General features: G+C 48.9%; 1 protein-coding gene across 9 annotated transcripts in view; it reads right to left on the reverse strand.

Annotated features, from left to right (window-relative positions):
* Positions 1 to 26,335, reverse strand: part of LOC137431116 (C-myc promoter-binding protein) — a 65,381-nt gene extending 39,046 nt beyond the window's left edge. For 3 of the 9 annotated variants that reach the window (XM_068122073.2, XM_068122072.2, XM_068122068.2), the window contains exons 1-7: positions 25,928 to 26,066; positions 16,199 to 16,509; positions 9,648 to 9,740; positions 8,625 to 8,877; positions 8,426 to 8,495; positions 590 to 759; positions 175 to 422 (exon numbers count right to left, since the gene is read on the reverse strand). In XM_068122073.2, the coding sequence (XP_067978174.2) occupies positions 175 to 422; positions 590 to 759; positions 8,426 to 8,495; positions 8,625 to 8,877; positions 9,648 to 9,740; positions 16,199 to 16,506 (1,142 nt within the window). In that variant the 5' untranslated portion in view covers positions 16,507 to 16,509; positions 25,928 to 26,066. Of the gene's footprint in view, positions 1 to 174; positions 423 to 589; positions 760 to 8,425; positions 8,496 to 8,624; positions 8,878 to 9,647; positions 11,010 to 16,198; positions 16,510 to 25,451 lie in introns of all 9 variants that reach the window. The other 6 variants (XM_078781488.1, XM_068122071.2, XM_068122070.2 and 3 more) reach the window with 6 other exon arrangements.
* Between the last annotated feature and the right edge of the window lie 238 nt (positions 26,336 to 26,573).

A 26,573-nucleotide genomic window follows, 5' to 3' on the forward strand; every position in this document is an offset into this window, starting at 1 on the left:
AACTCTTTGTAAAAAGCCTCGTATTATTCATCAATAATCCCATACGAGAAGAAACTGTGCTTGCACTCATAGCAATTTCTGGTCCCCATTGCAAGCTCTTTGGGGTTGGGAGGGGAGGTGTGAGGGGACAGGAGAGACAGTCCCTGTGAGGGTTCATGGCACTGAACTGCTTACTTCTCAATGGGAAGAGCATGAGGTCCAGACACCGAGAGGCGAAAGATGAACTCTAGGAACTTGCGGAAATCTTCAAAAAATGGCCAGTGGGAAAGAATACAAATGCACTTGTTGCAATGCAGCTTTCTGCCCTCTGGTACTTTTATCTTGTGACCCACAGAACTGAGGAGGCTCAAATGGCCTGCACTGTGCTTTGGGATCCTCTCGACAGGCAGTTTTTCATAAAACTGTACTGCTGCTCCATACACCTGCACAGGACAGCACACTTCAAAGATATTTCCTTCCCACCAAATACAAAATAAATGAATACATATATACATATACAGTAGACAGTATACATATACATTCAACCCAAGCAATGTTCAAAGGTCGCTCCCAACATGCATCGTCAAAAGGAATTACATGGCACAGTCACCTTATTTGCAGAAATTGCCGTGAGAACGAAGGTAGAGAATACAGGTTCGGGCTGTTTGCTGTCAGTCGGCCAGCATTCCACCATGGCACCCATGGGCAAGCAAAATAAGGGTACGGACTCAGGTAAGGGAAAATCTTTGTCATCTTCCAGGGGATATCGGTCAAGGAGGCCTGCAACGAGTCCACATATATGCTAGGATTAGTTGGACAATAGCATAAATTACAGGTAAGTACTTTATCTACTACTAGGGCATGCCCGTACTATATATATGCCCGTACTATATATCTATCTAAAATTATATCCCCCCCCCCTCTATTTACATGAAATGGTTTGGTTCATTCGCAACGCCAAAGCGAACGGCGAACGGCTTGCGAGTACAGTGACAATCCCCCCCCTCTATTTACATGAATGGTTTGGTCCATTCGCAACGACCACAGAACCCCCCCCTCATGCAATGGTTTGGTCCAAAGCGAACGGCTTCCGGAGTTTGGTAAAGCAATCGCCATCGCGTGCACAAACGCGCAGGAAAGCGAATGAATCGCAAATTCGTTTTTATTAGTGATACGAATTGAATTGGGAGAAATTGGGAGATGAATGAATTGGGAGAAATAATGCGCATAAGAAATCGAATTACGTACCGTAATGGCGGTCAGCTCGTAACGCGCTCAGCTCCGCTCGTGCTCGTCTCACATCGGCCACGCCTACGCAACAAAGCGTTCTGTGATTGGCTGCCGGAAAGCGTGCTGCCGGACAGTCGTCACTGTCCGGAAGTTCGCAAATCGCAGTTAGGATGAATCGTTTTAATTTAATCGCAATTTGAATTCGTTTTAAAACATAGTTTAACGGCAACATAGTTTTCCAACGTGAAATAAATGAATACGCTGTCAAATGTGCCGTCCGAGGCAGAGTCCGATCGCCACGTTCGGCACACGTGATAGCTCGCTGCTCTCTGATTGGTTGAAGCGTTTTTTGGACATATCTCGGTAAGTACTTGTCCGATTAATATGAAACCTTGAAAAGGCACATCCTCGGGTCCCCAGCAATATACCTGGCAAGTTTCAAGTATATCGGACCGGTAGTTGTCGAGAAACAGCGGTCACAGACACACAGACACACAGACACACAGACACACAGACACACAGACACACAGACACACAGACAGACACACAGAGATTGCTGGAATTATAGATAGATAAGAGAGCCATTGGTCTGTCTGTCGCCATTTTTCTCAGAGATGGCTGAACGGATCTTCGTCAAACTTTCAGAGGTTCATCAGTGCGTGCGTGGGAGTGTTTTAGGCCAAAAAAAAAAAAAAAAAAAATGAAGAAAGGAAACGTTCGCTTTTTTTGTATTTAAAAAATATACAATAAATCACTACAGTGCCTAAACCTTTTTGATTAATGACAGTTATACACAAGTACACATTCGCATAAACAAATACAAAACAATCACCAGACATTTGAACACAAATAATAAAAATTCCGGAAGCGGCCAAAGTTGGTGGTAGGGCTTCTTCTTCCTGAGCGTCATCATACTTGACTCAAACGTGATGAACGGCACATTCAGCAGCAGATATTCAACAAAAAGGCAAAATGATGATTTGACATTTATGATTGATTCTGATTTGGATGCAATTGCTTTTCCATTATATTCACCCTCATTTCAAATACGTTAATGTTTTTTTTCTCTTGAGCAACGCCGGGTACTCCAGCTAGAAACACTTATACTTTACTCGTGGTACAAATACAAATACAAATTTGTCTGGGGGGTAATATAGGCTATGTGGCCACGGCCTCATGCGAGGGTGTGGGTGGGGGGAGGGGGGGCAGGAGAGGGGCGTAAATTATCTATGTAAATGTGTACCTCGTAGCACCACCTGGTGATGGTGGCAGAGGGTATTACCATTTCATATTTTACCTGGGCAACACTCAGGTTAAAGCACTTTGCACAGGAAATTTTTTCCTCCTTCCCTTCCACCCCTCCCCCAAAACAGAGGGGCCTGTCAAAGCCACCCCCCAAAAGATGTATATGTAGTACATCTTTCCCCTCACCTGCCCCCACTCCCTTCCTCTCCTGCTTCCTCCCCTCCCCCCTGGCAACGCCGGGTACTCCTGCTAGTAACAAATAAAAGAACTAGAAAGCATCTAAAAATGCAAAGCCTGTTCCCATCCATTTGTATACAGACATCTTTGCTTTGCGCAAAATAAAAAGTTGGAAATAAATAAATAAATAAATAAAAAGAATATTGATATGCATCCTTGATCTTTGAGCTTTAGATCTAAAAAAATAATAATAATCAGCATCATGAAATTCTGTCTAACGTCTGAACCCAGGTGTCATGCAGCTTTTGCCCGCAATGCGTCCGTTATAAGAACTCGGTCATTCAGCGCTATGATCATACCTGAGACATTAACTGTATGCTATGCTGGTGCATAACTAGATGGTACGTACTGCCACTTTGTTACAGCTTGCTTGCTTGTGCTCATCTGTAAACTCATTACTAGTTCAGATGTATGCTGTTTATTGATATGATGTTCGTTGGTTCTCTTTACAGGTATTTAGGGGTCGAATGATATTAAACTCATGATCTGAGCCAATGTTGTAACTCTGATTCTTACAACAATTAATATCATTAGTCTCTCGTCTTGATCGACAACGATGACTCGTAAGCTACAAGCTGATCCTTGTTCCGATCTTCGGAGCGGATCCACAAGCCCCGGACTCAGCTACCCAGCTGCAACACTGGCTTCCACTGCTGACGAGTTACCTGGGAGCCCAAGCCGATCTCACGGATGAGACAAAGCTCGCCGTGCTTAATTCTCACGTCTCGCATTCTGTTTATCAGTACATTTCAGTGCCTCACGTACGCGACTGCCGAAGTGGAACTTCGCCGAATCTACATCAAGACTCGAAGCGCGGTCCACACCCGGTATTTGCTCTCCTCACGACGGCAGGACCCTTCGGAATCCATCGATCACTTTGTTCGGGATCTTCGTCGATTAGCGAAGGTCTGTACAGGTGAACCGAGATCCCATGAACAAGTCTGATGATTTAATGAGAGATGCTTTTGTTTCTGGGGTATACGCCCCGATGATACGACAGATTGCTAGAGACGGCCGATTTAACTCTTGAGACTGCTCATAAGAATGCGCTTGTTTACGACGAGGCAAGGAGACAATCTGAGGCATACGATCGACACGATCGTCTCGTCCATCACTGCGGGGCTAACCGGCGAGCGACCGGAGAGGGCTGCCACTGCGAGCGGATGCTGAACCTCGAGCCACGTGCGCAGGTCCGCCGCCAGCTAATGTCGAGCATGGCGTAGTTTGCGAAACATCCAGAGGTGGCGATCGAGCCAAGCACGCTGGTCCGACACCAGCTCGTGAGGATTTTCATGGCTTCTCAAGCTCTTTGGCTGCGTACCAAAGGCGAATGCCAGCTGAAGCTAGTGATCAATGGCCGAATGTTTCCGGGATCTGCGGAGTGGATCTGCGGAGTGGATCTTGTGGGTCTGCGGAGCGAGCGGATGCTGAACCTCCGCTGGAATCGGGCACAACGGACACTCTCGAGGTTTCGGGCCCGAGCGAGACAGCCGCTGCTGCCACAACCCCATCTGCCGGGGGTACCGCAAAGTGCTATTTTTGCGGGAATCGAAATCATTTGAGGACAGTTTGTCCCGCGCGCGAGGCGACGTCATTCGTGCTCACGGAAAGGTTATTTCTCAAAGGTATGCCGATCGACACGGGGCCAGCGAACTTGCCCGACATTGTCCGTGGTCCGGGCACAATCTGCATCCCGCACGACCTTGACTAGGATCCACTCACAGCCTGTGAGGTGCCGTTGTGCACCCTTGACTGTGATCTCCCTGCACGGGCCTCGCGCGGCACGCACGTCCTTGACGGAGTCTTTCATCGCCCGTGGCGATTTCATGCTCGACACGAGCTGGTGTCGGACCAGCGTGATTGGCTCGATCGCCACATCTGGATGTTTCGCAAACTACGCCATGCTCGACATTAGCTGGCGTCGGACCTGCGCACGTGGCTCGATCGCCACATCTGGATGTTTCAACAACTACAGGTCCACCCGGGTTAACCAACGCTGTTATTCCCGTCATGGTTGAGGGGCAGATGGTCAACGCCTTGATCGACACGGGCTCTACTGATAGCTACGTTGACTTGCGGCTCGTCCAGAAGCATGGATGGCCGATTCTCGGGACAACACGCAGGATTTTCATGGCTTCTCAAGCTCTTTGGCTGCGTACCAAAGGCGAATGCCAGCTGAAGCTAGTGATCAATGGCCGAATGTTTCCGGATGTGCATTTAATGGTTTTACCAACGTTATGTGCAGAAGTGCTACTAGGTCACGATTTTGTCCGTCGACATGGACGCTTGGAAATGGAATGTGGAGGTGACAATACTCTCGTCTCTGGCCGGGATGGAAATTGAACCCGACGCCATTTCCAAATTTGACTCCTGACTGCACACCGGTTGCCGTTAAATCAAGACGATAGTCGCAGGCTGACACGCAATTTATAGTTGTGGAAACTAGCCGACTTCTGAAGGAGGCTATAATCGAACCTAGTCGATCGCCTTTGAGGGCTCAAGTTCTGGTAGTCCAGACAGAAAATCATCGCAAACGCATGGTGATCGACTACTCGCAGACGATTAATCAGTTTACACAACTGGATGCCTACGCACTCCCGGGATTGGATTCCCTGGTTCGACAGGTGGCCCAGTACTCGATCTACAGCACATTAGATCCCGCAGCGCGTATCAGATCCTTATCGCGGAGGCCGATCGCATCTACCCTGGGTTTGAATCCGGACAGAGGTTGTACCAGTTCACTCGATTACCTTTTGGGGTCACAAACGGGGTGGCATGCTTTCAAAGGGCCATAGATGACAATCGCTAAGGAACACTTAACCCATGTCTTTGTTTACCTGGACAATCTAACAGTTTGTGGGTACGATCAGGCCCACCATGATGCTAATTTGTGGTGTTTCCTCCAGGTTGCGCGCACGCATCGGCTAACTGAACGAGGCTAAATGTCGCTATTCCACCCGCACGATAGATCTCCTGGGGTACACTGTGACCCAGGGCTCTATCACTCCAGACAAGGAGCGGCTGCGACCTTTGCTCGACATGGCCCCACTGCATGATCGCGCTTCGTTGAAGCGTGCTCTCGGACTATTTGCACACTACTCGAAGTGGGTTCAAAATATTTCTGAAAAGCTCCGCCCGCTTGTAGATTGCAAAGTATTCCCCATGGGTCATGCCGCCAAGATCGCTTTCCATGGCCTGAAGTCCGACATAGCTGGCGCTGCTGTGTCGTCTATCGATGACAGTCTACCCTTTGTTTTGGAAAGCAATGCGTCCGACCACGCGATAGCTGCCACACTCTCTCAAGGGGGGCGACATGTAGCCTTCTTTTCAAGGACTCTCTCCTCTGCGGAGAAACGTCATTCGTCTGTCGAGAAGGAAGCGTACACCATCGGTGAGTCTATTAGGCGTTGGAGACCCTATCTGCTTGGCAAATCTTTTGAGGTCATTACTGATCAGCAAAGCGTCGCTTTCATGTACGAGACGCGCCATGCCCAACGCATTAAAAACGAAAAGATCACTCACTGGCGGATAGAGCTGGCCGATTTTTGCTTCACTCTCAAGTATCGCCAAGGGCGGGATAATCTCGCCGCCGACGCATTATCACGGCCTTCGGTGTGTGCGAGTCACCTCCTTTGAGGATCTGCGTGTTCTTCATGAAACGTTGTGCCATCCCGGCGTGATGCGTTTCGCTCATTATGTGCAGTCACAATTTGCCCTACACTGTTGAGGAAATTCGATGGCTGTGTCGCACTTGTTCTGTTTGTGCAGAACTCAAACCTCGTTTCTACAAACCGCCTATGGGTACACTGATTCAGGCTACTTGGCCTTGGGAGCGATTGGCAATGGATTTTAAAGGGCCTCTACCGGCTTCGTGTCTCCGGCTTCGTAGCCTACCGGCCACGGATAGCTCTCGTTATCTCCTCACGATAGTTGACAAGTTCTCCAGATTCCCTTTTGCTTTCCCGTGTCATGATATGTCCGCTGCGACGGTTATCCAGTGTCTGCAGATTTTGTTCTCCATGTTCGGGAATCCGGCTTACGTACACACCCATCGAGGTGCCGTTTGTCCCAGGATGTGAGGATCTTTTTGCTCCAGCGCAATATAGCTTCAAGCTATACTACCCCATACAGGCCCCAGGCGAACGGTCAGGAGGAAAGATTTAATGGCATTATATGGAAGGCCATTATTCTGGGCCTTAGGTCTCGCGGACGAGGACTGGACCGATGGACCTGGATGGTGCACGGGGCATTAAACTCGATCAGGACTTTATTATGCACAGCTGCTAATCAAACTCCTCACGACCGCCTATTTTGTTAATCGCGCCGTTCTGGAGATGTTCGACCTTTGCCGGGCTGGCTAGCTGAGCCCGGACCGGCTTTCCTCAAACACACTGTTCGTCAAAGTAAATATGAACCGCTTGTCGACAAGGTTCACATTCTCCAAGCCAATCCCGAGCACGCTCGAGTGCTGCTTCCTAATGGACGCGAGTCTACAGTCTCGGTGCGTCATCTTGCTCCGTGCGGTGCGGGGATACCGTTCAGTCGGAGTTCAGCCAGGGGGACCCGTTAATGGGGAATTCACCGTCGGCTCCGCTCCCGCACGCGCCCGATCCGGTCTGCCCTGAGCCGCCGCCGCCTCCCGAGATAGGCGGTTATTCCGACGTGGGAGAATTTGGTCTCGCGGTTGAAGCTCCGGACACTTACCGCGCGGTTGAAGCTCCCGACGCTTACCGAACTCCCGACTCTTACCGGACACGCGCCGGCAGAGACATTCGACGCCCCGATCACTACGGCTGGGACTGAGATGACGCTGCTCTGTGTACTCTTTTGCTACCTACACTGCTATCCCGCTATCCCGCTCTACTGCTCTACTGCTATCCCGAGTTCCTATACTGCTATCCCGCTTGCTTTCACCCCAGGGGTAGTGTAGATTTAACGCCAGGGAGAATGTCATGAAATTCTGTCTAACGTCTGAACCCAGGTGTCATGCATCTTTTGCCCACTATACGGCCGTTATAAGAACTCGGTCATTCAGCGCTATGATCATACATGAGACATCAACTGTATGCTATGCTGGTGCATAACTAGATGGTACGTATTGCCGCTTTGTTACGGCTTGCTTGCTTGTGCTCATCTGTAAACTCATTACTAGTTCAGATGTACGCTGTTTATTGATGATGTTCGTTGGTTCTCTTTACAGGTATTGTTAGGGATCGAATGATATTAAACTCATGATCTGAGCCAATGTTGTAACTCTGATTCTTACAACAATCAGCTTCTAGCTTTTGATTGGTGAACCAATTCTGTGACCAAATATGCAAATTCTTAAAATTTCAGGTCGATTGGCTGAAAATTGACGATTTTATGTGATGACCTTTTGACCAAATTATTAATTTGTCTTCTCTATATTATGATAAAGCTTTGTTGAAAATTTGATAAAACTGAAATGGTAAATTGAATGAAAATTGATTTTTTATAAGACGCTGACCTTTGACCTTTTGGGAAAAAAAAATGATTCATTTGCCTTCTCCGTATCATAATTAAGCTTTCGTGAAAATTTGATGACAATAGCTCAAATGACAAAAAAAAAAAGTTACAGCACAGACAGGATTTCAAAACTCCGTCTCCTGCACAGCTAATATCAACTATCAGGATTAGTCACAAAGTGGAAATCTTAAAAATAACAATGAAAATTCAACTTCATGACAGTCCATCTTTACAACGAATATCTTACCAGCTTTGTAAGCCACAGCATTGGGCTGGACGACAGATTTCTTGTAGCACAAATGTACCTCTGAACCCCACTTAAAAATACAAGAACAAAAAGCAAACTGGGTTATAAACCTGCGCTAGATAAAAAAACGTTTTGGAAAGGAAACTTTAGGAAAATAAATAAAACAAAGGCGCAAGTGAAGAGGAGTTTCAAGACATACCAAACCACAGTTGAGATTCTTGTTGATGCGGCAGAACGTGTGCGGTGGTGACTCTCCCTTACTACCTATGATGACACACACGTCGGTGACTGCAAGTGCATTCTGGGTACCCCTTGCCTGTGCACGACGGTACGTAATGAAGATGCGCTGCGATGTAGAATTGCTGTTGTTCACATTTGCAGAGTGGCCACGAGGCGTAGTTTCGACTGTCTTACAGCCTGGCATGAGCCGTTCTTTCCACTCGTACAACACCCTGTTGGATGCAAAATTGGTTCCACTGTACTTCCTAACAATATATTAAAAGAATACAAAAAAAAAAGTAAAAAAAAAATAAAGCCGAGCATGTGCCAGGTTTTTAGGTCAATATGCACAGAAGTTTGCCGAGACAGGACAGATAGCCAGTCTCCAGACAGAGAAAAGAGAGAGAAAAAAGAAAAAAGAAAAAAAAAAGAGTAAAAAGAAAGGCAAAGGAATTAGTCACAAAGTTCTTAGCTCTTAGCTCTTACACGAGCCTCGATCTTGTATCCAAAATATATATATCGTTACAGATCTCGGTCGTCGGCTCTCCCCTTATCAAGGGGGGTTAATCCCCTTGTCTTTTTATCTGGCCGTCCCGAGTCCTCAGAAGTTATAATGTCGGTATTAGGTAGGGTTGCTGGTCAATTTGGTCCTGTTACCTAATTACCAACACCGACCGCGAAGCAAGGAGATAACCTCCCACCCGAGCCGCAGCGTTAGTGGATACGCCGAGCGAAGCGGGCCGCGACTCGGGCCGTTAACAATGACTAACCCCGATTCTGAGCGGTTCCTAATCGTGCCACGTTTACCCAATTAGAGAAAAGACGAATGCGATCGGACAAGAGGAAACCAGAGAATAGGAAGAACAAAGATTGATTTATTAACAAATATACAGAAAGAAGAGGAAACGAAAGAATGTACAGGATAGGAAGAGGAAGAAGCAGCACACAGGGCAGTCTTAAAACAGTCTTATTCTTAATACCCCAGACAAACGTACACACTCACACGGGGATTGTAGATGGTGGATGGTCAGGTAGAGGGTCCGGCGATGGGGTCCAGGCTCCGGTCCAGCGGCGAAACCCGGCAGGCAGATTTCGCCTGCGTGTAGTGGAACGCGTCCGGACAGTTTATATAACAGGGGGGAAGCTGGTGTCCTGTCGCGTATGTAATATGTGCACCCTCGTGCCAAACGCCCCCTCTCCAAAGTCCTCTTAATCAGTGCGCCGTATATCTCATAAGGTTCTTCTCAATGCGCTCTCGCCCATCAGTCCTGTAATGCGCGCTTCCAATAAGGGTTCTTTGTAATCACGACAGTCAAGCGCATTAGTCCTCTGCGTAAGTCCTCTTAACAGCACACGCGCCTCCAACCAGTCCTCTTAACAGCGCCAGCAAGAGTCCTGAAAAGGGCTTTGCGTTCGCAATTATATGACGCACCCAAGCAATCGCTCCGCCAGCCCAAAGCCACGCCCGTCGGCGATGTCACTTCAGCCCTGGTTGGCTGGTGAGGGCTTACCGGCTCCACCTTTGACGGCTGGATGACGTGGCCACACCTTCTTATTGACGGTCCGCCCCCTTTCTCGGGCCTAACTGCGTGGCTTATGGCGGCGTTTGGGCGGAAGCCCAGCGAGGCCGCGAGCAGCTAACAAAGGCGCGTAACAATTTGGGAGGGGCCATGGGCAGACTGGAGGGTGCGTAATGGCGTCGCTTGGAGAGGGAGGTTGCAAACTGAACGGAATGGGGCCTACTTCTTATTTGATTGACAACGCAGATTCAACTATTGGAAACATGGCCTTACCTATACACATACTAATGAAATAACTGAAGTCCTATGGTGGCCTACGTGTTGCTTGTGGACTAACTATGGGGTGCAACCTTTAACCATTTAATAATGTCATATTTACACAGGTGTGGGTTCTAAAACCGCAACAATATATATGTATATATTTTTTTTTGGTTTTGAAAATTTTTTTTTTATATCAAGCCGACCAGCTGAAAATAAATAAAAAAAATAAAAAACGGAGAATTGTTTTGCAATGCGTGTCCCCTACTGGTCCCAATCAATGTTGTTTCAAGCACAGAAACTAAGCCATATACAGTAGGACAAATTGTTTTCGGAATGCAAAGCTACAGAATAAATTGCAGTTTCTGTAACTTATCAAAATTAAGCCGTTTACCAAGTTTCAGTTCAATATTGTCGCGCGATTGCCCCTCGGTTAAGACCGGGGAATCGCGGATGGACAAAACGAGCTTTAACTCCGAGGCGACGTTCAATGGCGGATTTACTATACACGCGCAGGAGGAAGGAGGGAAGAGGAAGAAGCGGCAGCAAGATTTCCCTCAGTCCACGCACGCGCCAGCGTCTTCAACCTGCAGAGTGATTAAACGAACACAATAACAGGATTTTGAATAGAAAAGAAAATAATAAAAGGGTTTATTTACAACAACTATCGGGACAGGGAAATGCAATGATCAAAACCTAGGTTGGGACGTCCCCACTCAGACTTCGAATACACATGATGGGAAGGATAATAAAATAACCGTTTTGTTGTGTTCTGTGGTGCGTCTTATCTCAATCAGTAGTCTGCAGTTGTCAAGGATGGTACGGCTCCGAGCGCAGTCGTCCGAACGCGGCGACCGGTCAGCGGGAAGTAGGCCTCGTTCGCACTCCACCAGGCCCACGGACGCCACTGCACGCCAAGCCTCATGTCGCCGCGCGATCGTCCGCGAGGTTTGTGAATGAATCCGGGTAAGAGAATCGTCGGTGCGCCAACGTCCTTCCAACGTCCCATGAGCGAGGGTCCAAATCGGGACGAGGTCCAACACGACAGGGTCCAGCACAAAGGGACAGTCCAGGGCGAGGGCAAAGGGAAGAGAAAAGCGGAGGCGAAGACAGGCAGAGGCGAAGACAGAAAATGTCGGTCAGCCAGTCGTTTTTACTGCTCGTCCTCTGACGTCAGCTCTTCTCGAATCTTCCGATCGCGTTGGTCGCCTCATTGGCTGAGCGCTTGGTGCCCTGCTCCCATGCCATTGGTCGGTGACCAATCACAAGTCCTTCTTTACTCTCCAATCGGTGCTCTTGGTTGTTTGCCCCTCCCCCTCCTGTCAATCACAAGTTCTCCTGGGCATTGCTCTCAGCCTGCCTGGTCAATGTGTGTTTCTTTGCGGTGATGTAATTGGCTGCAGCGGCGGTGTCCCAAACTGGCTTCCTGCCTGTTCATGTAAGTCTGGTGGCGGCGAGGGAATTAATTAATGTGGTGCGCTATTGGGCCGAGCTAATGTGTGTGATGTGCTGCCATACGGGACAAAGGAATGATCACCAGGTCTGACAGGGGAATTAGCTTAGTCCTTATTCTACTTATCATGCCCCATTCCTCGTAATGGGGACGAAGATACACTTAATCCGACATTCGGGCTAGAAGGTCCTCTATTTATTTACATCGAGATGGTTCGAGCTACCCACGATAACCGGAGCATGATACCGAAACAGATCTACCTAAATCTATACATGCCCCACCCACTGACATATGTTAAAGCTGCGTTCCGCAACCTTTTTAGCCCAATCATACCCAACATTGTCCTTATGTTGTTGTTATTTTGTACGGATCTCCACGACCATGAGGAGAGAGAGCGCGAGAGACCACGCCCACCTTGAGAATGAGCAGCGACTTCGATGACAGACACCGCCCACTTGATATTATTGTCAGCCAATCAGGCGTAAACTCCCTTCCTTGTTAGCAGCTTCGGAAGAGATTAATCCTCCCCTACGATGAATCCGGATGAAGATTTAATGAAGATGAAGATGAATCTCACATTCATTGGCGGTGTATCTTTTGTGAAATAGAATAAAACTAATTGTTAAAGTGACACGCCAAGATAAGGTGTTTGAACTTTATTTTAATCTTCATCGTGAATAGATGATGAACTTAAAATGTAACATGAACTTATAAACAAAACAAGAATAACTTTTACTGAAAAAACCCGATATGCATCTGAACTTATATCCAGGTTCAATGTTCCGTTATCATGAACAACATTAAATAAACAACTTGCACTGATTAAACCCAAGTATCAAGTATCAAGAAAATGACCAAGTATCAAGACCTCAAGAATGAAGTGAAAAGATCTTGGTAGCTGAAGAGCACCAAAATTGTACCAGTGATAACTGGAGCAACGGAATCGATAAAGAACCTTACAGAGATCAGACAAACTATCCCTGGGAACATTACTACAAATGAACATTACTATGAACGACAAATGTTGGAGACACAAATGTGTGCGTTGGAGTTGGAGGCTGGTTGGAAGGTCACAATCCCAGCTGAATATATATACACAAAGAATTAAGTTAAGCACCCCCCCCGTTTTTTTACAACCTCGCACATTACAAGTTTGTTGTCGTCAAAACAGTGTAATATACCCATGATATTGCTATATTTTCTGGAGAAGTGATATTATGGTCACATAAAAACATAACAATCATGCCGTTTTCAATATTATATTCTGAATAATTTAAGGTGAAATTTTTTGGGAATTTTAGGCATATTTTCACCTCAATTTAAGTATGGAGCTATAGGTCCATCACGGTCACGGACAGTGTGGATGACGTTTATGTTTTCTAACGTACAGTCATTGTTCTGAGAAGACCTCTAGCGATCTTTGCGTCAATAACGTGTGTAGGACCCACGTGATCGGATCACTGACTCAACCCTACGTCTCATAGACCCTGTAAGCCGTCGTATGCGTTGCTGTGGCAGGTTGTTCCATTCCCGATGTAATGCACGTTCCAATTCATCCAGATTGGCTATTGGAGGGACCATCTTCGCAATTTGTCGTCCCAACATGTCCCAAACGTGCTCGAGGGGGTTCAGGTCAGGACTGTACGCAGGCCAGGGGATGGTTGTCACAGCACCTTGCTCCAGCAAGGCTCGGACGCGTCTCGCACGGTGAGGCCTGGCGTTGTCATCCATGAAGATGGGATTGACGCAAAGATCGCTAGAGGTCTTCTCAGAACAATGACTGTACGTTAGAAAACATAAACGTCATCCACACTGTCCGTGATGGACCTATAGCTCCATACTTAAATTGAGGTGAAAATATGCCTAAAATTCCCAAAAAATTTCACCTTAAATTATTCAGAATAAAATATTGAAAACGGCATGATTGTTATGTTTTTATGTGAACATAATATCACCTCTCCAGAAAATATAGCAATATCATGGGTATATTACACTGTTTTGACGACAACAAACTTGTAATGTGCGAGGTTGTAAAAAAACGGGGGGGGTGCTTAACTTAATTCTTTGTGTATATATATATATATATATATAGTGCATTGTTGTATATATTGTATGTATATATATTGTATATACTAGGGCATGCCCGTACTATATCTATATCTAAAATTATATCCCCCCCCTCTATTTACATGAAATGGTTTGGTCCAAAGCGAACGGCTTGCGAGTACGGTGACAATCCCCCCCCTCTATTTACATGAAATGGTTTGGTTCATTCGCAAAGCCAAAGCGAACGGCAGTTACGAATCGCAGTTACGATGAATCGCAAAGTAGTTTTAATTAGTTTTAAAACATAGTTTAACGCCAACATAGTTTGCCAACGTGAAATAAATGAATACGCTCTCAAATGTGCCGTCCGAGGCAGAGTCTGTTCGCCACGTTCGGCACACGTGATAGCTCGCTGCTCTGATTGGTTGAATCGTTTTTTGGACATAGCTCGGTAACTACTTGTCCGATTAATTTCAAACCTTGAAAAGGCACATCCTCGGGTCCCCAGCAATATACCTGGCAAGTTTCAAGTATATCGGACCGGTAGTTGTCGAGAAACAGCGGTCACAGACAAACACACACACACACACACACACACACACACACACACACACACACACACACACACACACACACACACACACACACACACACACACACACACACACACACACACACACACACACACACACACACACACACTACTGGAATTATAGATAGATATAGTGCATTGAAGCCTGGTGTTGGCTTAGCGGCTAGGGTGCCAGCTTAGGATCCTGGGTTCGAATCCCGGTCGATCGCTGAATTAACGCCGGGGGGTTGACTCAGCCTGTCATCCTTCCGAGGTCAGATAATTGAGTACCAGTTCACTGGTAATTCCCTGTTTGTCGTAAAAGGCGACAAACAGGGTTGGCGGCAGGAAGGGCATCCGGCCGTAAAACATCGCTTCAAAAAGGGGACCAACAACAACAAACAACAACCGCTTTGCGGGGAAAAATGGCCTCTAAAGGTGGATTTTTTTTTGTTTTTTTGTTTTTTTTTATATATAGTGCATCGATATATTTGGGAAAATTACATTCCCAGACCAGGAATCGAACCCATGTGCTCTGGAAAACCGTACCAGTGCTCTGCCATCTGAGCTATCTGGGCAACCGACTGAGCATGCAATTTTCCCTCATATGATTGCCACTCTTTCCATCAACGCTTCTGGGGCACTCGCTGCCAACCATAGGAGCACCAACAGCCTGAACACGAGAGGGTCTTCCTCCTCCAGAGGGGTGGGGGGGGCGGACACAAATCCATGTCCTCTATTATAACCACCACTGGGGGCATTGTGAAGCAATTGTATTAATGAACAGGATTAAATAATTAAATTGATTATGTATCAAATTGCATGCTCAGTCAGCGTCACCCAGATGGCAGAGCACCGCTACGGTTTTCCAGAGGACCTGAGTTCAATTCCTGGCCTGGGTATGCAATTTTCCCACATATATCAATTTAATTATGTAATCCTGTTCATTAATCTAATATACAGTATACATCAAAAAAAAAGGTCAAAACTATTTTGCCATTGTATGCACTGAGATCACTTGACGTGCAATGAAGCATTCGCGGTAAAACAATATCAGGACACCTTGTCAGTTTATGTTAACACGATGCAGTCATGTACTGTACAACATACACTTGACTATGTCGACAACAATATAGAATTTTAAAAAATATATATAAAATAAAAATAAAATGAAAAAACAAACGAGACCAAAGAGACCGATTGGATAATATCCATCGTTGGAAGAGAGAAGGAAAAAAAAAAAAAAAAAAAAGTGTTGCACATGCTAGTGGACACCACCCATCGTTTTTCACTGATGGAAATACCGAGAGGGGGGCAGGGGTGAGGGAGAGAGGAAGGGTTGGAGAGGAGCGTGCACACACAACCAATTAATCTTTGTCAGATGAAAAGTCCTTCATTCCAAAGACTCTTCAAGTTCAATGTTAATTTTAAAAAAGTTTTTTTTTTTTATCAGTGCACGTTTGACCTCTCCAAGGCACATTCCCCTGTTATGGCGTGCACACCAGTCTGCCGGCGTTTGTGCTCAATAATAAACGTTTGTGCTCAATAATAAACGTTTGTGCTCAATAATAAATGCAATGCACACATCTTTTTTATTGTTTGCTGAAGCATTTGTATCCAGATAAAAGTAGTTGTGTTTTTGCACTTTTGACATCTTAACAGAAGCATTAATAACACGACATTCATTACAGGCTGGCGGAGCCTACCCAAGATCTGTCAGAGGTGGTCGGTCATGTCCTCGGCGGTAACACAAGTAAATTTCTGGGCTGGTAAGGCTGCCATGGTTTAGGTTGGCAGGAAGTCCCGAGGGAGAACGCTCAAAACAAATGTAATCCTCTGGGACGACCTCCCCTTGCGATGGGATGATGACCGCAATGTCGGTAATGGGTTCACGGGGTCTCACAGGCTTTGCGCAACCCTCAGCCACACGCAACGCCTCCTCAAGTGGTATAGACACATCTGTAAGTCCTGCCACTACAAAGTAGTTGGCAATTCGTTGGGAACATTCTTCCATATTCTGCAACACAATAGCATAATGTTTTAGGGAGAAAGGCCAAAGAAGTTTGTCATTTTTCACACCAAAAACAAAACTCGAGCCACGTTCTGTTTCCACCTGGACCGAGAAGACGCAAAGGACATCAGAAACGTTCACATTTCCACAAGTCACCCACACCTGAAGATGAGAGGGAACTTTCATGTCCAGCATGATGGCCTTGCACAAACATTCAAACTGGTAAAATATATTGGAATAGGGAATAAACTGAAGCAAAGGCTCATGGATCCCAAGTTTCAACACCTAACTCACATGCACTTTCATCAATGAGGTTGTATCATTAGTAGATAAAAAGTGCTATGTATTAGATAAATTCCACTTTGGGCTTCCAAGTCCAGAGGAAAAAAAGAAAAAAGAAAAAAAGAAAAGTCAAACAACTACTTTCTCATTGTATGCACTCGTATGCAACCCTTTCGCTCTACATCGCTTGACGTGCAATGAGGCGTTCACAGTACAACACTATCAGGACACCTTGTCAGTTTATTTTAACACCATGCAGTCACGTACTGTGCAACAACATCCACAAGGCATTGTCTAAATATATATATAAATTTAAAATAATTAAACAAACAAGACCAAGAGACGACTTCATTTCTCAATCGTTGGTGAAAAAATAAATAAATAGTGTGCGTGCAATCCGTGCATGTATACACACTAGCAAATAACACCCATTGCTTTGCTGATGGGGATACCGAGAGTCTTACTTCTTGCTGTTGTTTCTGCTGCTCTGGATTTTTGTTATTCCTCGTTTTCCTTATTTTTCTACTTCTATCTTTATCTTCATCTTCATCTTCATGTCCTTCTTGTACCTCCTAACAAAAAAAAAAAACCCAATGGGGGCAGGAAAATTTATTTTTCCACCTGGTCTAATTACCCCCATCCTGCACAGTGGTCCAATGAAGAGATTTCCTCGTTGTAGTACTAGGTGATGGTTTTGCCAATTTTTCCTCTTTTCTCTGCAACCCTTCACATTAAGTGGCCCTCAGTATTGGTTAGGGCGAACTTCAATAAAAAAAGAAAAAAAAAAAGAAAACCTAGAACGGAACACTGACTGATATTTCTCCACCCACATTATGTCTTTTATACATAACTAGCGGGGTCACCCGTGGGAATCCCACGGGCATGGATGTGTGTGACATTTCGACATATTGAGTTATATGCTGCACATTCATTTTTACAAAATGGTTACTGGCAAGTCATCAGATCCAGAAATGGTGTGAATTTAGTTATTTCACATAATATGTGACCCCTCACTCCTCTCCACCTGACACTCTCCTGTCTCCACCTGACACTCTCCTCTCTCCACCTAGCACTCCTCTCCTCTCCAAACCCTCACATCCCTCTCCTTTCCAATCCCTCACCTCTCCAATCCCTCACACTCCTCTCCTCTGCAATCCTTCACACGCCTCTCCAATCGCGCCTCACACTCCTCTCCAATCGCGCCTCACACTCCTCTCCAATCGTGCCTCACACTCCTCTCCAATCGTGCCTCACACTCCTCTCCAATCGTGCCTCACACTCCCCTCCAATCACGCCTCACACTCCTCTCCAATCGCGCCTCACACTCCTCTCCAATCGCGCCTCACACTCCTCTCCAATCGCGCCTCACTCGCCTCTCCAATCGGCTTTCCCCGTCTCGTTTCTCTCCTTTTTCTCCCGTCTCGTTCTTTTTCTTGCTCCAAATCGGCCCGTCGGAATCGGAAATCGGCCCGTCTCGCCCGTCGGCCCGTCGGAATCGGAAATCGGCCCGTCTTGCTTTTGTGCTTGTGCGTAAATAAATTGTGTTCATGACACCATTTCTGGTGTTGGGCTAGCGGCTAGGGTGCCGGCTTAGGATCCTGGGTTCGAATCTCGGTCGATCGCCGAATTAATGCCAGGGGGGTTGACTCAGCCTGTCATCCTTCCGAGGTCGGCTAATTGAGTACCAGTTCACTGGTAATTCCCTGTTTGTCGTTGAAGGCGGCAAAAAGGGTTGGCGTCAGGAAGGGCATCCGGCCGTAAAACATTGCTTCAAAAAGGGGACAAAAAAACAACAACTACCACGGTCCCCGAAAAGGCCAACCCCCGCTTTGCGGGGAAAAATGGCCTCTAAACGGTGGTTTTTACACCATTTCTGGATCTGATGACTTGCCAGTAACCATTTTGTAAAAATGAATGTGCAGCATCTAACTCAATATGTCGAAATGTCACACACATCCATGCCCGTGGGATTCCCACGGGTGACCCCGCAAGTTTGCATTGACGTTCGTCGATGGACTCGTTCGCCCGTCTCATTCGTTTTCTTGCTGCATCCTGTTCAAGTCTGCGTTCTTCATCGATCGTCTCATTCATTTTGGAAATAGAAGTTTCCACGCAGCGCATGAATTGTCACGATCCTCAAGAGGAATTTGTCTCGTAATCATCAAATGATAAATGGCAAGTAAATTATATTGTGGAAAATTAAAGATTTCAAATAAACCTATTTAAAGTGTATTCGCACATAACTAATTTTAAAAAACGAAGAAATATCTCTCGGTAATTTCCTGAAACATATTTTACTTCCGGCTAATAATGTTGAATTAAATAAAAACGAAGAAATATATGTCGGCATCATTGTTGACGTTTTTGTGACGACTGTCATCAAACGAAAAAGTAATATATCTTAACGGAAAAGCAAAAGCGAATTTTTAATATATATCGACACGTTGCCGTCGGTGTCATGTTGGGCGGTGTATGATACACCATGACGCGATTTTTAAAAATATATCTCTGCATTTTCCCGCGTGTGTGGAATGTTCTCAATTATTGCTGACACCGAGTCCAAAACCATCGATAAAAATGAAATCATATGGTGAGTTAGATTGGAGATAAAGGCGTGAGAGAGACTCAATGGCCTTGAAGTTGAAGTTACAGGCGTTTGAGAATTCATTTCGTTCTATAAACGGCAACTTTCATTGGATTTCCTTCCCGTTTTTTTTCAACCGAGTCGAAAACTATGTTAGCGACTGTGAAAAATGAAATGATATATCGAATTTTTAATATGTATCGACACGTTGCCGTCGGTGTCATGTTAGGCGGTGTATGATACACCATGACGCGATTTTAAAAAATATATCTGCATTTTCCCGCGTGTGTGGAATGTTCTCAATTATTGCTGACACCGACTCTAAAACCATCGATAAAAATGAAATCATATGGTGAGTTAGATTGGAGATAAAGGCGTGAGAGAGACTCAATGGCCTTGAAGTTACAGGCATTTGAGAATTCATTTCGTTCTATAAACGGCAACTTTCATCGGATTTTCTTCTCGTTTTTTTTCAACCGAGTCTAAAACTATGTTAGCGACTGTGAAAAATGAAATGATATATCGAATTTAAAATAGATATCGACACATTGCCGTCGGTGTCATGTTGGGCGGTGTATGATACACCATGACGCGATTTTAAAAAATATATCTCTGCATTTTCCCGCGTGTGTGGAATGTTTGTGGAAAATTAAAGATTTCAAATAAACCTATTTAAAGTGTATGCGCACATAACTAATAAAAAAAACGAAGAAATATCTCTCGGTAATTTCCTGAAACATATTTTACTTCCGGCTAATATGTTGAATGAAATAAAAACGAAGAAATATATGTCGGCATCATTGTTGACGTTTTTGTGACGACTATCATCAAACGAAATAGTAATATATCATAACGGAAAAGCAAAAGCGAATTTTTAATATATATCGACACATTGCCGGCGGTGTCATGTTGGGCGGTGTATGATACACCATGACGCGATTTTAAAAAATATATCTCTGCATTTTCCCGCGTGTGTGGATTGTTCTCAATTATTGCTGACACCGAGTCTAAAAGTAAAACCATCGATAAAAATGAAATCATATGGTGAGTTAGATTGGAGATAAAGGCGTGAGAGAGACTCAATGGCCTTGAAGTTACAGGCCTTTGAGAATTCATTTCGTTCTATAAACGGCAACTTTCATCGGATTTTCTTCCCGTTTTTTTTCAACCGAGTCTAAAACTATGTTAGCGACTGTGAAAAATGAAATGATTTATCGAATTTGATTTGAAATAAAACTGGGGGAGAGCAAGACACCACGGGCCTACAAAACAGGACTCAAAGCTATGCGAGTTAATAAAATGGTGGATATTTGTTTATAGCCACTCCCAGAATGGGTGGAGCTATGGGTGGAGCTACTCTGCAAACCGAGTAAGCCACACCCCGGACAGACACCCAACAGATAGACAGACAGACAGAATCATCTACGGCTATTATAATATAGATATACACACATCGATCATTGATCGTGAACCGGAAAATATAATAAATTACTGATATTTAGCGACTCGAAAGGTTCTTTATCAACAACTTATTTTCTCGTGCTTCTGCTGACCTGTCTGCAAGGTGTATAAATCGAAGTCCCGAGTGCGAATCACAGGTGAGCCCGTCCTGAGGTAATTTGCGATTGGGAACGATTCAGAACCTGTGGCTAAATAACCCTGGGTAATTTCCCCAACAGTTTTCCGGACGACAGACTGCCGGTAGGGGACATGCATTGCAACGCAATACTCATATCTTGTTCTCCTATCTTGTTCTCCTATCTTCCTTCCCCTGTCTTCCTCTCTTTTCCTCATTCTGCCTTCTACAGCACAGAGCATGGCACATCACATTATATCAGTGCTCGCCATTATTTTTCATCTTTGTAGAGTTTGAGGATAGACAATGTTGCACGGTGTTGTTGTATAGCCCCGAACAGTTCTCTTTAACAAGCCCACGGCAAGGAGACAGCCAGTTGATCTCAGGAGCAACCCAAAGACCCCCCACATCTAGGATGGTGCACCCCCGCCTTCACGAAGTCGAGGCCACAACAGAGTTAGAGAGAGAAAGAAAGAAAGAAAGAGACAAGAGGGAAATGGCCGGTCCATGGGGGCCGTTCGGCACTCTGACCGTGACCATGCTGCCCTGACAAATCAGGGCAGCAGGGAAGAACGGGGAAGATTTGGCCCCCGACTTGTGTTGGGGGGTACAACCATCACAAAGAAGCATCCATGTGTGGGAATCACATGTCCATCAGTTTGCTTATAAATCCTATACTTGCAAACACTATTCAGCTTTGAAAAGTCTGGTGAAAACCAAAAGTTTTTATATATTTATTTAAATTAAAGACCACCATTTTCTTTCATCTGCATTAGGAGAACGAACTTTCATTGGGCAGTGCATATTAGACTGATGCGAACAAAACTTGTATGACCATTTCCATTTCCACCCATCACACACAGGCCATGCCGAGCCACCCGGCACACACAGGCCATGCCGAGCCACCCGGCACACACAGGCCATGCCGAGCCACCCGGCACACACAGGCCATGCCGAGCCACCCGGCACACACAGGCCATGCCGAGCCACCCGGCACACACAGGCCATGCCGAGCCACCCGGCACACACAGGCCATGCCGAGCCACCCGGCACACACAGGCCATGCCGAGCCACCCGGCACACACAGGCCATGCCGAGCCACCCGGCACACACAGGCCATGCCGAGCCACCCGGCACACACAGGCCATGCCGAGCCACCCGGCACACACAGGCCATGCCGAGCCACCCGGCACACACAGGCCATGCCGAGCCACCCGGCACACACAGGCCATGCCGAGCCACCCGGCACACACAGGCCATGCCGAGCCACCCGGCACACACAGGCCATGCCGAGCCACCCGGCACACACAGGCCATGCCGAGCCACCCGGCACACACAGGCCATGCCGAGCCACCCGGCACACACAGGCCATGCCGAGCCACCCGGCACACACAGGCCATGCCGAGCCACCCGGCACACACAGGCCATGCCGAGCCACCCGGCACACACAGGCCATGCCGAGCCACCCGGCACACACAGGCCATGCCGAGCCACCCGGCACACACAGGCCATGCCGAGCCACCCGGCACACACAGGCCATGCCGAGCCACCCGGCACACACAGGCCATGCCGCGCCACCCGGCACACACAGGCCATGCCGAGCCACCCGGCACACACAGGCCATGCCGAGCCACCCGGCACACACAGGCCATGCCGAGCCACCCGGCACACACAGGCCATGCCGAGCCACCCGGCACACACAGGCCATGCCGAGCCACCCGGCACACACAGGCCATGCCGAGCCACCCGGCACACACAGGCCATGCCGAGCCACCCGGCACACACAGGCCATGCCGAGCCACCCGGCACACACAGGCCATGCCGAGCCACCCGGCACACACAGGCCATGCCGAGCCACCCGGCACACACAGGCCATGCCGAGCCACCCGGCACACACAGGCCATGCCGAGCCACCCGGCACACACAGGCCATGCCGAGCCACCCGGCACACACAGGCCATGCCGAGCCACCCGGCACACACAGGCCATGCCGAGCCACCCGGCACACACAGGCCATGCCGAGCCACCCGGCACACACAGGCCATGCCGAGCCACCCGGCACACACAGGCCATGCCGAGCCACCCGGCACACACAGGCCATGCCGAGCCACCCGGCACACACAGGCCATGCCGAGCCACCCGGCACACACAGGCCATGCCGAGCCACCCGGCACACACAGGCCATGCCGAGCCACCCGGCACACACAGGCCATGCCGAGCCACCCGGCACACACAGGCCATGCCGAGCCACCCGGCACACACAGGCCATGCCGAGCCACCCGGCACACACAGGCCATGCCGAGCCACCCGGCACACACAGGCCATGCCGAGCCACCCGGCACACACAGGCCATGCCGAGCCACCCGGCACACACAGGCCATGCCGAGCCACCCGGCACACACAGGCCATGCCGAGCCACCCGGCACACACAGGCCATGCCGAGCCACCCGGCACACACAGGCCATGCCGAGCCACCCGGCACACACAGGCCATGCCGAGCCACCCGGCACACACAGGCCATGCCGAGCCACCCGGCACACACAGGCCATGCCGAGCCACCCGGCACACACAGGCCATGCCGAGCCACCCGGCACACACAGGCCATGCCGAGCCACCCGGCACACACAGGCCATGCCGAGCCACCCGGCACACACAGGCCATGCCGAGCCACCCGGCACACACAGGCCATGCCGAGCCACCCGGCACACACAGGCCATGCCGAGCCACCCGGCACACACAGGCCATGCCGAGCCACCCGGCACACACAGGCCATGCCGAGCCACCCGGCACACACAGGCCATGCCGAGCCACCCGGCACACACAGGCCATGCCGAGCCACCCGGCACACACAGGCCATGCCGAGCCACCCGGCACACACAGGCCATGCCGAGCCACCCGGCACACACAGGCCATGCCGAGCCACCCGGCACACACAGGCCATGCCGAGCCACCCGGCACACACAGGCCATGCCGAGCCACCCGGCACACACAGGCCATGCCGAGCCACCCGGCACACACAGGCCATGCCGAGCCACCCGGCACACACAGGCCATGCCGAGCCACCCGGCACACACAGGCCATGCCGAGCCACCCGGCACACACAGGCCATGCCGAGCCACCCGGCACACACAGGCCATGCCGAGCCACCCGGCACACACAGGCCATGCCGAGCCACCCGGCACACACAGGCCATGCCGAGCCACCCGGCACACACAGGCCATGCCGAGCCACCCGGCACACACAGGCCATGCCGAGCCACCCGGCACACACAGGCCATGCCGAGCCACCCGGCACACACAGGCCATGCCGAGCCACCCGGCACACACAGGCCATGCCGAGCCACCCGGCACACACAGGCCATGCCGAGCCACCCGGCACACACAGGCCATGCCGAGCCACCCGGCACACACAGGCCATGCCGAGCCACCCGGCACACACAGGCCATGCCGAGCCACCCGGCACACACAGGCCATGCCGAGCCACCCGGCACACAGGCCATGCCGAGCCACCCGGCACACACAGGCCATGCCGAGCCACCCGGCACACACAGGCCATGCCGAGCCACCCGGCACACACAGGCCATGCCGAGCCACCCGGCACACACAGGCCATGCCGAGCCACCCGGCACACACAGGCCATGCCGAGCCACCCGGCACACACAGGCCATGCCGAGCCACCCGGCACACACAGGCCATGCCGAGCCACCCGGCACACACAGGCCATGCCGAGCCACCCGGCACACACAGGCCATGCCGAGCCACCCGGCACACACAGGCCATGCCGAGCCACCCGGCACACACAGGCCATGCCGAGCCACCCGGCACACACAGGCCATGCCGAGCCACCCGGCACACACAGGCCATGCCGAGCCACCCGGCACACACAGGCCATGCCGAGCCACCCGGCACACACAGGCCATGCCGAGCCACCCGGCACACACAGGCCATGCCGAGCCACCCGGCACACACAGGCCATGCCGAGCCACCCGGCACACACAGGCCATGCCGAGCCACCCGGCACTCACAGGCCATGCCGAGCCACCCGGCACTCACAGGCCATGCCGAGCCACCCGGCACACAGGCCATGCTAAGCCCCCCAGCACACACAAGCCATGCTAAGCCCCCCAGCACACACAAGCCATGCTAAGCCCCCCAGCACACACAAGCCATGCTAAGCCCCCCAGCACACACAAGCCATGCTAAGCCCCCCAGCACACACAAGCCATGCTAAGCCCCCCAGCACACACAAGCCATGCTAAGCCCCCCAGCACACACAAGCCATGCTAAGCCCCCCAGCACACACAAGCCATGCTAAGCCCCCCAGCACACACACAAGCCATGCTAAGCCCCCCAGCACACACACAAGCCATGCTAAGCCCCCCAGCACACACAAGCCATGCCGAGACACCCGGCATACACAACACATGCTAAGATAGACACACTGTAAACACATTGATATAAATTGATAACGACCTGACTCTCCAACGTAACACGAATTAGAAACTCACATTTACAGGTCACAGCCGACGCCAGACAGTTCACATGAGGGACACTGAAGGGGCATCTGTGCGACACCTGCATAAAATCTGTCCGACCGGGTTCTCTCCGATAGGATAAGTTCACATCCGGCAAACCCATATAATCCCGCGGTCACCACCACGCCTCGTACACCCTCGTATGGACCCATTCAGCCTTGACCTCCGTACCGACTCATGTTCAGCACGTGTCAGTAAAGGTAAAAAAAACGGCGTTTTCACAAGAAAAAAAAAAACCTCTAAAATCGAACATCTGAAGGTTTACAAGAAAAACGCAATCACGGCCGTAATAAGGAGCAGCGAGTGGAGAAATAAAACAAAAAGCAGAAATCAACAACCGGTACGGTCGGTGCCACATCATGTACCCACTTCCTCTGTTTCACCACCGAAAGGAAGCAATCGAGCGACGACCGCCGGGAGAGCGTCTCATTCCCGCCACAAATTGTCACCTTTATCCACGCAGAGGCCTCGCTTCGGGCCTGGAGGTGCGGCACGCTCCAGGTGTGCTTTTACCACGAAGCACGTGACGTCAGGACCAGCCGGTATCGTCACCACGACTCACCCGAGGAAGGCCGCACCTTGTAATTGTACGACGACCTTTAACCCTTGAACTCCGGGGTCCTACAAAGCCTCACGTCCTCACACTTGCGTCTCATCTTACGTCACCACGAACTCGCCGACACAGTAAACACCTTGGAATCCCCTTATTATTGGAACCCACGTGACATTCGCTCATATATATATAGTACGCACGATGATGACGTAATCGTGACTGATGAAAAACAATTCCTTCGACCTTACACCGCTCCGAGAGGACACTCATTGAACTTTTGTTAATCATTGGTCGCGCAACGTGTAAGAGATTAATCTAATTATTACGTACTCAAACGGGCTCACTGGAAGTCTGGGACTGACTTTAAAATGAGCATGCGGCGAAACTGGCCAGGTACATATACATAATGATTCCGCCATGTTTGCGGACGTAATAAATAGATCAAATATAGACCTAAACTGATAAATCCACGAGAAATTGCAATTAAGAACTCACATTGCTTTAATATGCAATTTGTAATCAAATACAACGTTTATCATCAG

The sequence above is a fragment of the Myxine glutinosa genome, chromosome 7 (genome assembly GCF_964187855.1).
Source record: "Myxine glutinosa chromosome 7, kmMyxGlut1.1, whole genome shotgun sequence".
Lineage (NCBI taxonomy): Eukaryota > Metazoa > Chordata > Myxini > Myxiniformes > Myxinidae > Myxine > Myxine glutinosa.